The sequence below is a fragment of the Sturnira hondurensis genome, unplaced genomic scaffold (assembly GCF_014824575.4).
Source record: "Sturnira hondurensis isolate 20B ecotype Veracruz unplaced genomic scaffold, ASM1482457v3 Scaffold0007217, whole genome shotgun sequence".
In the NCBI taxonomy this organism is placed as follows: domain Eukaryota; kingdom Metazoa; phylum Chordata; class Mammalia; order Chiroptera; family Phyllostomidae; genus Sturnira; species Sturnira hondurensis.
In genome coordinates this window covers 4,618,979-4,633,714 of record NW_028079848.1, presented here as the reverse complement: position 1 = coordinate 4,633,714, position 14,736 = coordinate 4,618,979, and the positions used below count along the sequence as shown (strand labels likewise).

Here is a 14,736-nt window from a genome sequence, read left to right as displayed (position 1 = left end):
CCTCATTAAAGGGGTGGAAATGGGGAGTGTGGGAGGGTGGGGCAAGGGGCGGAGCAGCATCCACCAGCCTGTCACGGGAGGAGATAGGTCACCTCGGGGACCTTGCATTCTCTCACCAGGGGGTTTCTTTTTGAGAAAATCATCCAAACCCTGACTAAGAAGAGAGCCAACAGGAAGACATTTAAAGGCGCAGGGCCGGCAGGCGTTGGGAGTCACCCTGGTGATTGCCCATCTCCCTAGAAGGTCCTCCCACCCAGAAATGGGGGCTGGGAGTGGGAGGACCTGAGACCCTCACCGTCCAACCGTGAAACTCAGAGCACAGCACATGCAAAGTACTATAACCAACAGGAGACAAATATGCACCTTATGGGTGAATTTGGTCCCTTTCACCAAGACTGTGGCTTAAATGATCTGGAGCAAGCACTTGGAAGTGGTATTTTTAAAAATCCTCTCTAAGGATATGGGAACCCCTGCCCAGCCTTTTGGCTTACAGTCCTGTGGCTTGTATTTTGGTCACTTGACTGTTTGGACACAGCTTCTCGGAAGGACAATCTGGAAAAGAAATAGACTTTCGGGGAATTCACGCCATTTTTTATTAATACCTTGTCATTTTTTAAAAAAAGACACTCGAATTGATACGTCCCTCTGATAAGTTTTAGCAACCGAGGGCTGAAACAAAGGACAGCGGAGGCTTGCTCTTCTGTTCATCCTGGCTGACTTCATTTCCTGCTGCGACCAGGCCCCGATCTGCCCATTAGCATCCCTAATGGATGGTTGGCTTCGCCAGAAATGTCAGGGGCCCCTAATTTGCAGCACTGCTAATGCACCCTGACGCCTGCATTACACTCTGAGTTGGTTACAGTAGCTACATCTTTTGGTCAAGTCGGGGTGGTAGTTCTAGCTGAGACCGTCCACAAGGTTTCCTTTGGCATCCCCCCCCCAAAAGTTATGGAGCGTTCAAACGGGGGGGCACCTGGGGAAGTCTCTCGCAGACCTCAGAACCGGAAGCGGTTGCCGCTCAAATGCCTCACTGACTCCCAAGGGCGAAAAAGGAAGTCAACTAAAAGAAACTGGACAATGTTTTTTTTTTTTAAGATTTTATTTATCTTTAGAAAGGAAGGGAAGGAGAGAGGGAGAGAAATATCAATGTATGGTTGCTTCTCGTGAGTCTCCTGCTGGGAACTGGCCTGCAACCCAGGCATGTGCCCTGACTGGGAATCGAACCGCGATCGTCTGGTTCTCAGGCCTGCACTCAATCCACTGAGCGACACCAGCCAGGGGGAAACTGGACAATGTTTATGATAAGAAAATCCTGGACACAGAGCTCATTTCTCTTTTAAAATATACACTGTGTATGGTTTCTCTAATAACCACACGCATCCTAAAGATCATTTAAATAATACAGATCAGAAAATGAGAAAGATTCCCCCCTAATTCCACGGCCCAGAGACAACAAAGGAGAGTAAGTATTGGTGTGTGCCTTCCGGTTGTTTTTGCTATGCACGAAGGTGGATTATACGGCTCCGTGACTTCATTCCACGTAACACACGCACGCCTCCTCATTTCACTAAGGTGAGGGCAACTATGTTGTTCAAACGGACTTATCGCTAGTGGTCCGCTTTGTCTGCTTGATTTAAAAATTATGGAGAGGCATGTCACAATTCTGATGATGGACTTTGTTTCTTTTTCCAGTTATTTAAATGTCTACTTTATGTCTTTTGAGGCTGTTATTAGGTGGTTTACAATCGATATATAACTCTTACGTTTTCTTGGTGAGTGGGCCCTTTTACCACCTAAAAGAGACTTTTTTCTCTTCTGCAGTATTTCTTACCTGACATGAATGGCACGCCAGAATTCAGATGGCAGAGTGTCCTGGTCCCAGCTCTCTCTCCACTCACTTCCAGCACCTTGGCGGTTGCAGGTGCTGCTCCCCTTGATGGAGGAAAACTGTCTTCTTGTGCCTGGCCGGAAGCCGCCGGCCCACAGCTAGCCCACGCGCACTCCCTCCAGGGTCAGCCTCGCAGGGGACGCTGCTCGCGATGTGGCACTTCCTCTTTGTAGACTCTGGGGGCCGTTTCCCCTTGCCGACGAAGGGTGCCCGAGCACCGTCTCTCTCCGCCACACCCCAGGGTCCACGCGGGACGGGTCGTGGGTCAGACCACGCCCGTGCGCGACGGGCGGCCAGGGCCACTGAGAGGCCTCGCTCAGACGTTGCCTCCTCTGCCGCCTCCCAAGCATCTCAGGCAGAACCAGTCCCTTCTCGTCACACACACCCACAGGCGTGGCCACCCTGTGCCACACTCAGTGGGACCACATCCGTTCTGCGGGCCTGTTGGCTCTCAGAGGTCCCTGTGTCTTCTTCTGATCCTATGACAGCCATCAGAGCAGGCGGTTCCCAAGGACACTCCTAACAGAGGAAGTGCATTTGCAGGAAACAGCCGTGTGCCTGCCACCCCGGTGGCCCCTCAGCAGAGGCAGCAAACCATTTGGTCTACAGCTGTGGCACCCACATGCGTGTGCCTGCGTACATGTGTGTGTTTGCCTGCGTGCATGTGTGTCTGCATGCATGTGCCAGGTGGGGACAACAGTCCTGTCCACGCCCTCCACGTTTCCGCTTTCCCCCAGACGCCCACGCAGCTGGCAGCTCCCGTCACTCACCACAGCTCCCACGCACGCCCCGCATGTGACCCTGGTATTGAGGCCCAGGCACTGGCCAAACCACCCACCATCAGCCTGTGGACACAGCCCGTCTTCCTCCCAAAGGCGAGGGCAGGGGACGGGACAAGTGTCTCACTCAGGTCCAGGGTGGCTTGGTTTGCTTACCTGGGAACGCGGGATGGCTGGTTTTTGGACACAAATACAAAGTTCATCACCAGAGACCAAATTTAACTAAAAATCAATACCGCACAGGTCAAAGCTTCACTTGTAAAATCATTTTATTGGTATAAATATACATATGAATAAAATAGCTTCAGCTTGTCATGTAAGTGAATATTTGTGAAATATCTTAAAAAGAGTAGTATTTTGATTTTTTTTACAGGTGTCAAAGTATTCTCTCTTAAAATCACACATTAAAAGCTAATATGCAGACAGAAGTTAAAGAAATCAAGAAACACAAATATCCGTAAACTCTCGTTAGAGTCAGCTATGTACATTAGTCTGGGCACCGGGGAGACACAGCTGCGGCCCCCTCTGTTCTCGTCACAGCACCAACGGGAACCCCCCCGTCGGCCTCCAGGAGGAAGATGCTCCCCACGGGAGAAGGTGCAAACCGCACCCAAGACCTCACGTATATAATTTATACAAGTGACTTATTAGTGTGCTCTGTTAATATAATTACAATGTGCAATAGCGTATGTCGAGGGTAAACCGCTCCATCGAGGCGCCTGCGACAGGACCCCTGTCCCCGGGACGCTGTCCTCGTGCGAGCGCAGGTCCTGTCCCCTGCGGGCTTCTATCCTGTGCCACCCGAGTCCTGCTGGGTAGCCGGCAGCCGCCCCGGGGAGATGCAAGTCGTGCTTGCTGACGTTCGTGCTTGCTGACGTTCGTCAAAAGCGTACGAAGGAAGGGATGCTTAGAAATGAAATGCCAGGGCTGCAGGGGCCCCGACGAATGTGCTCTGGTTACCGACGAATGGGTCTGTTTCTGTTTAAAAAGGAAGAGGAGGAGGAAAGAAGGAAGAGGCAAAGAAAAAACCACCCAGACAAGTGCGCCTGGGAGGAGGCGGAGATCTGGCTGCCCGCGAGTGCCCGGTGCACACGGGGCCTTAAACGAAGATGAACTCCTTCTCGGCTGCCTCCCCAGAGTCACTGGGCCTGCTGCCGGGAAGACCGTCTTTGCCGGGGAGCCACGGCTTCGGCTCCGGGGGCTCCGGGGGCTGCTGGCCCCAGCTCCTCCTCGAAACTGAAAGAGAATGGGGAGGGAAGGCGGTCAGCCCACTGGCGCACCCAGTAAGGGGCTGAGACCAGGACCCCGAGGCCAGGAGGGGGAGGGGGTTCAGCACGAACTTTCTCAGAGACAACGCAGCAATTACACTCCATTGATGACACTCAGAGACTCCAGACAGAAATGAAAGACGAACCAGCGACAACGGCGGCACATGAAACAAGAAAACATGCAGAACAGCAGTCCACGAGGGGGTGAGCCTCTCAGAGCTCCGGTCGGGACGAGGGGCGTGAGGACCCCAGACGCTGAGGGTGGCGGGAAGCCAAGGGGGTGCCAGGGAGCAGGCGTGCTCTGAAGCTGCTGTGCCCGGCGACCTGCTATCGCACTTGTCACCGCAGCGCCCGCACAGCGGAGGGCACCGGCCCAGCAGCCCACAGCAGGCCCGGCTGGGCAGTGGGGCCTTCCCAGGCTCAGCAGACCCGCCAAGGGCTGGCCCTGTCTGTCGGGGACACGACCAGGGGAGGCCCCAGAGATCTTCGTCACACCTTTCCGTGTCTCAGAAAACCTGCTTCGTGCTCTACGAGGTGGATCATCTCGTGAAGGCAAATGAAAACTGCCTACGGTCTGTGTGGTCCCCTCAGGAGCAGCCTCAGGCAGGAGCGCAACCCTCGTGGGAGCCCACGGTGACTGCGTGGGGACAGGAAGGATCCCCTGGGACTCTAAACCCGGGAAGGCGCAGGGGCCTGGTCTGGGGATGAAACATTACTCGCAGGCCAGCACCAACAGCGCCTGAGCTGACACTACACCCACAGGCCCGAGAGCAGCTGCCTCCTCACTCGCAGGCGCCCCAGGCCCGCAGACCTGAAGAGCCGCAGGACTCAGCCCCTGCTGCCCACGGCTTTGGTCTCGCCCCTGGGCTACGCCGCCTGGTCACCAGGAACCAGCTCTTTAAAGATGCGTAATCCCCTGGCTGGTGTAGCTCAGTGGATTGAGCACGGGCCTGCGAACCACACGATCGCGGTTCGGTTCCCAGTCAGGGCACATGTCTGGGTTGCAGGCCAGTTCCCAGCAGGGGACTCACAAGAAGCAACCATACATTGATATTTCTCTCCTTCTCTCCTTCCCTTCCTCTCTAAAGATAAATAAATAACATCTTTAAGAAAAAATGCCTAATCCTCTAGGGAGAGTTTCAGGAAGTAGAAGTTCAGCAAACCTGACCAGCAAAATGCGAACTTAATGGAGAACTTCTCCTGGCAACCTGGCTGGCAGGTTCCGATCCCTAGACAATGGAAGTTGAAATGTTCAGTTAATTACATTCAACTGAAATTACCCCCAAAGCTGAAAAGGCTAAAAGCTTTAAATCTCATCATGAGAGTAATCTTTTTTAAAAATGTGACTCCTTTTTACCCAACACTTTGGGGAAATTCTCAGACAGGGGTACAAAAGGAATGAGTAAATATTATTATTTTTTAGCATGAATTGGGTAAAAAAAAATTAAATATCTGAAACTTGTTTGCAAGCCAGGTTCTGGGGCAAAGGTAAATCGTTTCCTGCCGTCTGCCCTTTCACCCAGAAGCGAGTGACCTGAGAGCGAAGCTCAGAGAATCCAGACGTTCTCAACTTCTCGGCGCAGACGGGAGGAAGTGGAGGCGGTTTCCGTCTGGTCCTCGAAGTCTCCCTGCCACCGTCTCAGCTCCAAGCAGCACTACCCATGAAACGGGCCAGAAGACTGGACTCATTCCGTTTGAAAAGCCAAAGTAAGCTGCTCCTTGAAATCAACCGACGCAGAAATAAATGTCCAACATTCCAGCTCAAGGGACGAGACCGACACGGTCACGCACGGCTCATTTGTCTTCCGAGCCCAAGTACAAGCTCTGATTCTCAGGTGAACAGAGCTTGCGTCCTTCCCAAGAGCGCGGCTTCCTGGGACCCCCGGGGTCATTCGTGCTACGTGACTGGACATCAGAGGGCTCTCTACAACTGCAGCAGCCCACGCCGTCGAAAATGTCACGGTCACAGATGAAACCTGAGGTGGCCCTGGGCCAGGATCACGGCAGCGGGGGAGAGGTGACACGCAGAGAAACCCAACACAGGAACCTCGCTGCAGGAGGCAGGCTGGCCTTCAGTCCCCGTGCAGGTGGCCCTGGGCTCCGAGCCCTCTGGGCTGGGGACAGGAGGGCACAGCAGACACTAACAAAAAGCTGACTCTCAGCCTGGCTGGCTGCTGGGCGGGTGCTGGCACCAGAGCAAGGGGGTTAATGCATCCAACAGCCACTGAGACAAGTAACGAAATGTTCTTTCTAGAGGGCTGTCCAAGCAGGTGGTTGTGGCGGTGACCCTCTCTGAAAATTCGTCCTAAACAGATTCACTGTCACTGACTAAACTCTCCCAACTGGGAGTGAGACGGATGACGAGACTGGCCCCATTCCCGGATGGGGAAACTGAGGCCAGTGAGCTCAGGGCCTGACGTCACAGGAATACCGACTCACGTCTGGAAGCCACGGCCCCACCTCCCAGCCTCCTGCCCTCCCGTGAGTCCTTTGTCAAGCCCGTGTCGGGCCCTTCAGCAGCTCTGGACAGCCCGGAGGAGGAGCGCCGATCACTCTCGTGTGGGCATGGGTTTGGCCAGGCTCCCATGAGTGGACAGTCTAAATAAGATACGTCTCCTTGAAACTTAACATGACTTTAACAATTTTCGAAATTCAGACTTTTTACTAATTCAGAGAACCTTCCCCTAGGCAGCCTAATGTAATGCTCAACTGTATACAGAGCAAAGAAAAAAAATCAGATGTTTTCCTCCCCTTCTCAATGCAAGTTAAAGGGCTGAAACGTTGCTGTACCTGCGCCTATAGCTGTATTTATTTTCACTTCCTGTACCGTTAAAATTGTGCGAGACCCGAGCAAGTACACAGATCTATTCTATGGAAATGTTCGTATCCCCTCTACAGTGGTGACGATCGGCCCAGAGAGAGAGCCTTACACAAGGAGACCTTCCATTCCTAGAGGGGATTTGGCTTTGCATATATGCAAATACCTATGCTAATTTCCAAGCTTCTGAAACAGGCATATATATACTCAGAATTAGATTCCTATGCAAATCAGAGTTTTTCTCAATTGTAAGCTCCAATGACACCCTTATTTCCTAGGAGAAAACATACTATGGTGACCTTGAAATACTATTCCGTCACCGGCCGTGAGTTTTAAGCTTTCTGGCCAGAGCCAAAAATGCCAACCGACCGTGAACTTCTTTTGAAGAACTCAGACAGGAGTCGTGGAGCCCAGACCTGGAGGGAACATGGAGCAGAGCCCTGGCTCAGAGACTGTAAGGCAGGGCCGAGCATTTGCCGGCTGTGGGCTGGACCACGGAAGCAGCACGTGGAGAACAAAAGGGACCTCGGAGTAAAACGCCCCGTGCCACCAGGGCGCATTGCAGTGCACGCGAGACCACCTGCTTTCTCCACGACAGCAGGACACACGCAGGAAGACACCACGGCACACGACTAAGGGCGGAGAGGGAACGGCATGGGAGTCTGCAGAGGCAGTCGGTCACAAACGCTTCTGCCACAAGCAAGCGTCTCACTCGTCAGACCCACGGGCACGGAGCCACACCACGGAAACCAAATGAACAGGGAGGACAGGCCGCGTGCTTCGAGAACAGCCGTGTCCGTGGGTGTCCTGGGCACACGACCGAGGAGAACACGAGACTGGCTTTCGGGAGATTGAAGGTAGAGAGAACACACAGAGGTTTAGTGGGGCTGCTCTACCGAAGGCTACTTGTTAACCGGAAACTATGCCGAAAGCAGACTGCGAGACGGCTCTCGGGGGGCGAAGGCAGGGCTTGGAATTGGCACTAACAAACCAAAGGTAAAATATCATATGCAAGATCCCTGTCATTGAATCAAAAGGGCTTTTTTGGTTCCTGGCCGCATCTCAAGAAATCAAGGCCAAAAAAAAGGGGGCAAATACAAGATGGTCCTATGTCATCCCATCAAAATCGGAGGCAGCCCCTTGTAATGACAAGTTTAACCCAAAGAGGTCACGATGAAAATCTGAGACAGGCGTCGAGTTTCTTGCCTAAGATTTTGCCTTATCCCCGTCTCCCTCCCCAAAGGGAAGGGAGTGGTCTCGAGGCCTGTGTGCAGCGAAAAGTGCAGGCAGGGCCCATGGAGGAAGGAGCACTGCATCGTGTCAGGGGTGCCCTGGTGATAAAGTGACCTCAGTCAACAGCTGAAGTGGAAATTCCAAAAACTGAGAACCATCGACGTGACCTTGGGTGTCCTCACAAAGGGGCAACTCGGAGACAGACCGTGTACATGACACGTCTGTGTGTGTCTCTGGTCTTTGTCGATGCTTCCCCCAAACAGTGTCGGGCCAGTGGTCTCCAGAGGGATGACAGGTGTCCCTCTAAGAGCTCCCGAGCCAATCTGCTCAAACCTAACACTAGGGAGAGAGGAACAGGGAGGAGCCACGACCCAGACCCCCAAAAACAAACCTGCGTGGTCACAAAATTTGAACGGACAAGTCGCCTCACTCCAAGGTAACTTGATACTCCTAAGAAATTCTCCCATTACAGGTTCAAGTTAACTTTTTAGCCCAGAGGGAAGGACCATCCTGTTGCCATTTGGGGGGGGGGGGCGGAAATCAGGTGTATGAATCACCACGGCCCCAGGACAGAAGTTACTCAGTTGCAACTCGGTTTGTTGGTGCCAGTTCGCAGCTCTGGGGCGGCGGGGGCGGCAGCCGGAGGCTCTGACCCTGGGTTGGCTGTGGCTTCCTGTGCCCCAGGGTGTCCAGCTCCTCTTCCGTGGGGGTGAAGGGCAGCTTCGAAGACCTTTTTCCTCGGCTGGAAGGCCGCTCGCTGCTGTGATCTGAGTGCCTTTTGCAATGATCTCCTCTTTGCGCCACTGAGGAAAAGGGACCTGTTTTACCCTTTACACCGGCGGGCGCTGCGGCGCTGACACCGGCGTGAAAAAGTACTGATGCCGAGACCGAAAGAGCAGCTCGCCCACCCCTCTTAGGAACCCAGGAACCTACAGCGTCGGTTCTGAACAGAGGGATCGTTATCTACAGAATTCGACAGCCAGCAGTCTGGAAATAGCGTGCAAAATGAGGTGAGCTCAGAGCCTGCCCCCAAAAGGCGCTGACGGAAGGCCCCCGGGGTTGACGCAAATGATGTCCCCGATGAGCACCCGAGGAGCCACGCGATTTACCTGTGTCAGGAGTGAGGCGGGCCAGCTGGTCCACAGGGAGGCAGAGGGGAGGAAGGGAGGAAGGGGGGGGGGGAGGAAAGAAGGGAGCAGCGTGAATAATGCAGAAGAAGACAGGAACAGGCACAACAGGGATGTTTTTCAAAGACACAGGAAACCAGGGTGGTTCTTCCTGAGCCGTTGGAGCAGGGAAGCTGACCTACGGACGAGGTGAAGCCGCGAGCCCGGTGCCATGGACACAGCCCGTTCTCTCCGACCTCACGGACCCCTCTGGTCCGATCGCAGCCCGAGTGTGACTGGCGATTCCACATCCACTTGTCCCGGATCCTGGGGGGCAGGGGCGGTCTCCCACCGTCTACCTTGGGAGGCGAAGGCCTAACCACTCTAAAGTTTGCTATCAGTGGGAGCGGGAAGGGGGGCTGGCATCTACCCCAAACGTGTGAGGGGCAACACCTTCATTTTAACGTCCTGGGGGAAGGATGGGGGACGCTGTCCAGGCAGCTAAGGGCAGCAGGCAGCACGTCTCCAAGTTTGTCAACGACAGAGTCCCCACGCACGGGCTCCTACCCACAAAGCCGCTGGCTCCGTCTGGGCTTTTTAAAGCACACAGGAAGCATCGCTGTTCAAAACTGGAACCTCTTCCTCCTCAACCTTCCGACCTTCCCTTTGAACCCTTCCAGGGTTCAGCGGCCCTGGACAAGAATTCCCTCCTTAGCCCCTCCCCCTTTCCCAGGCCTGTCCTCCTGAGGAAGGGGAGGGAGGGCAGGGGGCGGGGCCGCGGGGCAGAGCAGGGTCCTCAGGGACAGGCCCTGCCTCGGGTCCCTCGGGCCGGCACCACCAAAGCGCCTTCCAAAGGCTGGGCTGTGGCACCAAGTCCTGAGTTTGTCCGCCGAGCGTGAGACACATCTGGGCACCGGCTGGGCACGGGCCACGGCCTGGCCTTCTCCACACGGCAGGGAGTGGTCTGTCTGCCTCGCTCAAACCCCACCTTCTTTTCCTGCCGGCCAACAGGGGCGCCTACCGACTAAGCCTGTGGGATGGGGCGGAGGAGGCCCAGAGTCACGCTTGTACTCGACTCCTGACCACAAAGTCAGTGCTCAGAGACACTTCCTGTGGACTCGCCCAAGACCACCGCCAGCGAGAGGAAAGTGGCCGGAGGGAGGGAGGGAGGGAGAGAGGGAGGGAAGGAAGGAAGGAAGGAGGAGAAACTGGCCAATGTAGAAGGAATCAGAGGCATGGGTTCAAACAAATCTGAAATGAAACAAAGCCACCAACCCACAGGGAGAGACGTCTGGACCTGGTGCCCCAGAGAAGGTGACAACGCAGGTGACAACGCAGGTGACAACGGCCCTGGAATTTCTCCCTGGGAGGGGCTCAGAGCCGGTCCACGTCACCCTTCATGAAAGACAGAGCCCAAGACAACTGCATTGGACAGAATGAGGGCTGGGGGGGTGCTAGGGACCCCCAGACATGCCTCCAGGGGTCCCCAGGCCTGACCTGTCTCTGGGAGATGCTCGAGTCCCAGGGCCGCCTTGCTCTGGTCCCACCCCACAGCCGAGGGAGCGCACAGGTGAGGTGGTGGCCTGAGAGTGTCCCTGCTGGCGCCACACCACTGAGCATGGGCCACAACTGAGCTGGTGGCTGAGCGGACACAGTGAGCCACACGGCCACCCGGGCCTGGGCCGCTGCCCCAAGCCACAGCCACGGCCACTAACAACCAGGTGCAGCTCTTCCCAGAAATGACAGGACCTGGGAACCCACAGGTGGCACCAAGTGACAGCCAAGGCCGTCCCGGGCTGCTGGGAGCAAGGCGGGGGGCAGAGGTGACAGCTACAAAGACTGAGACCCCGGGCCTGTGTCCCAGAGGGGTCTCCCATTCCCTGTGGGAATCCTGCACCTAGACCCCGTGTCCTCAACCACACCACCGGGTTTCTGAGTGAAAGAAGCTGTTCCGGTTTCAGCGTTTAGCCCAAGGGATGCTGACTCCAATGCTAAGCTGCTAGTGAAGTTCCGGTCTAATCGCTTTGTCCTGAAATGAGCCCCCAGAGGAGGGTGAGGCCGGAGAAAACCAGCTCCTACCTTCCTGGGAAGACGTCTTTGGGCTGGGCTGGGGGCTCCCCGGGCCTTCTCGCTCCTTGTCCGAGGGGACTTTTTTCAGGACGGGCGGAAGCAGAGCCACTTTGGGGGACCCGAGGCCTGATGGCGAGTCCGGGGCATCGTCTGCGGAGACAAACACATGAGCTGGGCCCTTTGGATGGGAGCCTGTCTCTCAGCACGAGGGACTCGAAGTCTCAAAGAGCATCACAGAACCCTTCTGGCCAATTGCCAGTTTCACGTCCCCACTTGGTCACTGACTACGAGCACCCATCCACCGCAGTGGGGCAAGCGGAACAGAGGGTGAAGTCCGTCCAGCGTGCCGTCCTGCAAACAGGGAGCCTGAGGGCCACTGTCTGGCCCCCTGCCTCAGACGCAAAGGCTCTTTGGCTTCCGTCATATGTGTAACGTACAGCCCACTCACTGCCTTCACCCGTGTCCAATCCACAGTCATGGTCACAGCACACACACGTTGGTGCACATATGTACACACATGTGCACACAGAGACCATAAGGGCAACTTCAAAGCATGGACTTTGGCCGCCAGAAGGGCCCTGAGGCGCCCCGGACAGGTGAGGCAACGCAAGGACCCGGGGCTGGAAGGGGGGCCACGCAGCCAGAACAAGTGCCTTCATCCCCCAGGTTGCTCCGTGTGTCCCTGACGGACAGACCCACAGAACGGCCCCCACCCTCTGCAACCGCCCACTGAGCTCCCGAGCTCTACAAGAACACCCACTGTGAACACAGCTCTCCGTGTACCAAGTACCGAGAACACGCTCAGAGAACGAACTACAGGCTTCCCGCGGGAGAACGTGGGGAACCCGGTCCGCCTCCTACTCCGCCTTCCGTCCCCCCTTCTCTGGGACCAAGCTCCTGCTCCCCCATCACGACAACCGCAGGTTGGCGGACAGTTACAAGTCCTAAGGGGTCTGCTGCGAGGGTCAGTGGCTGGCGGGGACCCCAAGGAAGCCGCAGGAAGAGCGGAGGTGACGGGGAGCAGCGGCCACGGCAGGAGAGAGCCGGGCAGGGCACCACCCATTTCTAAGCTTTTCGAGTTTCTTCTGGCACGAGGTTTGCCACACTGAGTCTGAGCTTTTTCCGTAAGGGGCAGAACAGTAAGTGTTCCAGGCTCCGAGGATGAAGGGGCGGGACTCACCACGGCCCTGAGCTCAAAGCGGCCCAAGGTGACAGGTGCACACCTGGCCTGTCACGCCCTGTCCTGTACCCCAAGCCCATCCCAGAATACGGGGTGAGCACAGAGCAGCACACGCCTTCCCTGTCTGTGGCCATGCCCTCCAGACGCTGCCCCCGAGGCTCTGCTCACCACGGACAGGCCAGGGACGCTCCCTGAGTCTCCCGCCGCCGCTGGGCCTCTGCACTTTCTCGTAACCCCTGCAGCCCCTCCAAGCCCGGCCACCCCGGGAAAAGCCCTCCAGAGTCAGAGCCATCCCCCAACCGACAAAGCCTTACCAGCCCGAGAGGCGGTCCTGGGCTTCTGCGGGATGGCCGGCCTGGCCGCCAGGCTGGGCTTGGGCGACTGCAGTGCAGGCTTGGGGTTGGAGGCGCTACGGGCCCGGAAGCCCGTGTCCACTCTGGGGTCCGCTTTGGCGCTCTTCTCTGGGGCCCCCAGGCTGAAGCGGGTCTCCAGGAGAGCAGGCTGCTGCTTAGGTCCTGAAGGGGAATGGGGACAAAGACCAGCTCCCTTTACCACTCAGCGGGGGAGGGAGCCGATCACAGGAAGTGAGGAGCCAGGCCCAGATGCTGTCTGGTCCCTGTCACTTGTCAGCACAGTCACGTTGGGAGGGGCACGCAGTGGGAGTGGGCAGCCTGCATTTCCTGCCTCCCACCACTGATGACTGCGCAGGTGACAAGCACTGTGCAGAACGGCCTACAGGGCCCCACGGTGCGCACGGAACACGGTTCTCCCCGCACTGGGGGCTGGGGCCCACCGGGACCTGGCCCAGCTGCAGGGCAACCACTGGCAAGGGGTCCACCCGCAGGTCCCAGGTCAGGACGGCTCGGGAATGTCCCTGCAGGCCCTGCTCTGCCCCTTTTGCTGCTGTGAGTGAACCAGATGACTGACCACAATGAGCCGGTGAAATGGCATTTCATAATTCTAGCCGAAGACTTCACATACAAATGAGGTGTGTAACCTGCAGTGTCTCTAGTTTCCACCCATGGTGTCTGCTTCTTTCACTGCCCCCGACCAGTCAGAGGGACAGATGACACGAGATACCCGGGGACGCCCACACCTCGTATCAGACGAGAGAGCCAGCTTCTGCCTACCATGTCGTACAGCCTAGTGTCCCCAAAACATCAGCCGTGTCCTCCAAATCACACCCCCAAGTCCACAGTCTAAGAGTTCTTCTCAATGAACTTCCTTCCCTTAAGGAGGGCTGCCCTGTCCAGACACAAGGCCACAGTGGTGGGAGACACACCCCACGAGGGCCGGGGCAGGAGGAGGCATGAGAGCTGGACAGTGTGACAGCTGTGACAGCAGAGGCTGGCTCCCATGCTCCACCCGCCCTTTAGCTTTCCCCTGTCAGCCACGTGTGGCTCCGGCAGCAGCAGGTGTTTTTCTGAGCCGGTGACACCCAGCCCGACTCACCTGCCCCACCTCCGTCCAGTTGTTCTGTGCTCGTGGCCAGGCTGGATGGCTCCTGGGAGGTGGCGTCGTTCCCGAGCTTCTAAAAAATCCAAGCCCCCCCACCCCCACCAAGTGCCTATTTATTTAAGGTGTAAGAAGAGAACGAAGCAGACAGTAAGTAACGAGAAGAGAGAAGGGCTCTTTAACTGCATGGCCATCAGGATGGCGGAGGCTGACCATCTCCCTGGGGCCCTCAGACCGAGCTCTGAGGAACACGTTCTCTTCTGTGTCCACAGGGCGAAGCCCACCCTGGGGATACGCCCACAGGTGACAGGCATGTGGGACCGGCGAGGCGACACTCCCTGTTTCCTTTGCTGCACCCCCACAGGAGCCTGGCCGCCCCCACCACCCCCTGCCCGGGGGCTCTGCACTGTGAGTTCGGGGACCCACTCCAAGCTGGGCCCCAACACTCAAGGCTCAGAAGCAGCAAAATCGGCGAGAGGGGGCCCAGAGCAGGCGGGGGCTCCGGTGCTACTGAGGCCGTGCCCAAGGCACAGGAGTGGCGTTTCAGCGGCAGATAAATGCAAGTAAACTGGCCAGCATTCAGCACACGCATCACCTGCGAGGGTCACATGGAAGGATCTGGGACAGATAAGCCCGACCGGAGCTGGGGCACTCGGCCCGCCAGGCGGCCCAGGCCCGTCCCTCCCGTCTCAGTGAGTGACAGGTGACACACGTCCACTCACAGCTCTTTCCTTTCAGGTGCACACATCGACAGTGAGCAGTGTGGAGAGGATGACTCAAGAGGAAGGTGAAGATGACATGTGTCTGGTTTTTATCAACAGTGTATTCACCACTGATGCTCATGGTGCTAACTTTATAAAAAATACAGTCATGGGATTTTAGGGGAAAATACTGGACAGCTGGTTTCTGAAAAGCTTTTTCTTACTGTTTTATTGTTCT

The 14,736-nt window shown here is 56.4% G+C and overlaps 1 protein-coding gene across 2 annotated transcripts in view; it reads right to left on the bottom strand.

Moving 5' to 3' along the window:
- Positions 1 to 2,918: 2,918 nt before the first annotated feature.
- The window catches only part of CARMIL1 (capping protein regulator and myosin 1 linker 1), a 145,760-nt gene continuing 133,942 nt past the window's right edge, over positions 2,919 to 14,736 (bottom strand). Inside the window, exons 34-38 of one of the 2 annotated variants that reach the window (XM_037051398.1) lie at positions 13,795 to 13,873; positions 12,657 to 12,857; positions 11,172 to 11,312; positions 8,640 to 8,789; positions 2,919 to 3,903 (exon numbers count right to left, since the gene is read on the bottom strand). In XM_037051398.1, the coding sequence (XP_036907293.1) occupies positions 3,767 to 3,903; positions 8,640 to 8,789; positions 11,172 to 11,312; positions 12,657 to 12,857; positions 13,795 to 13,873 (708 nt within the window). In that variant the 3' untranslated portion in view covers positions 2,919 to 3,766. The remainder of the gene's footprint in view (positions 3,904 to 8,639; positions 8,790 to 11,171; positions 11,313 to 12,656; positions 12,858 to 13,794; positions 13,874 to 14,736) is intronic. The other variant, XM_037051399.1, reaches the window with a different exon arrangement.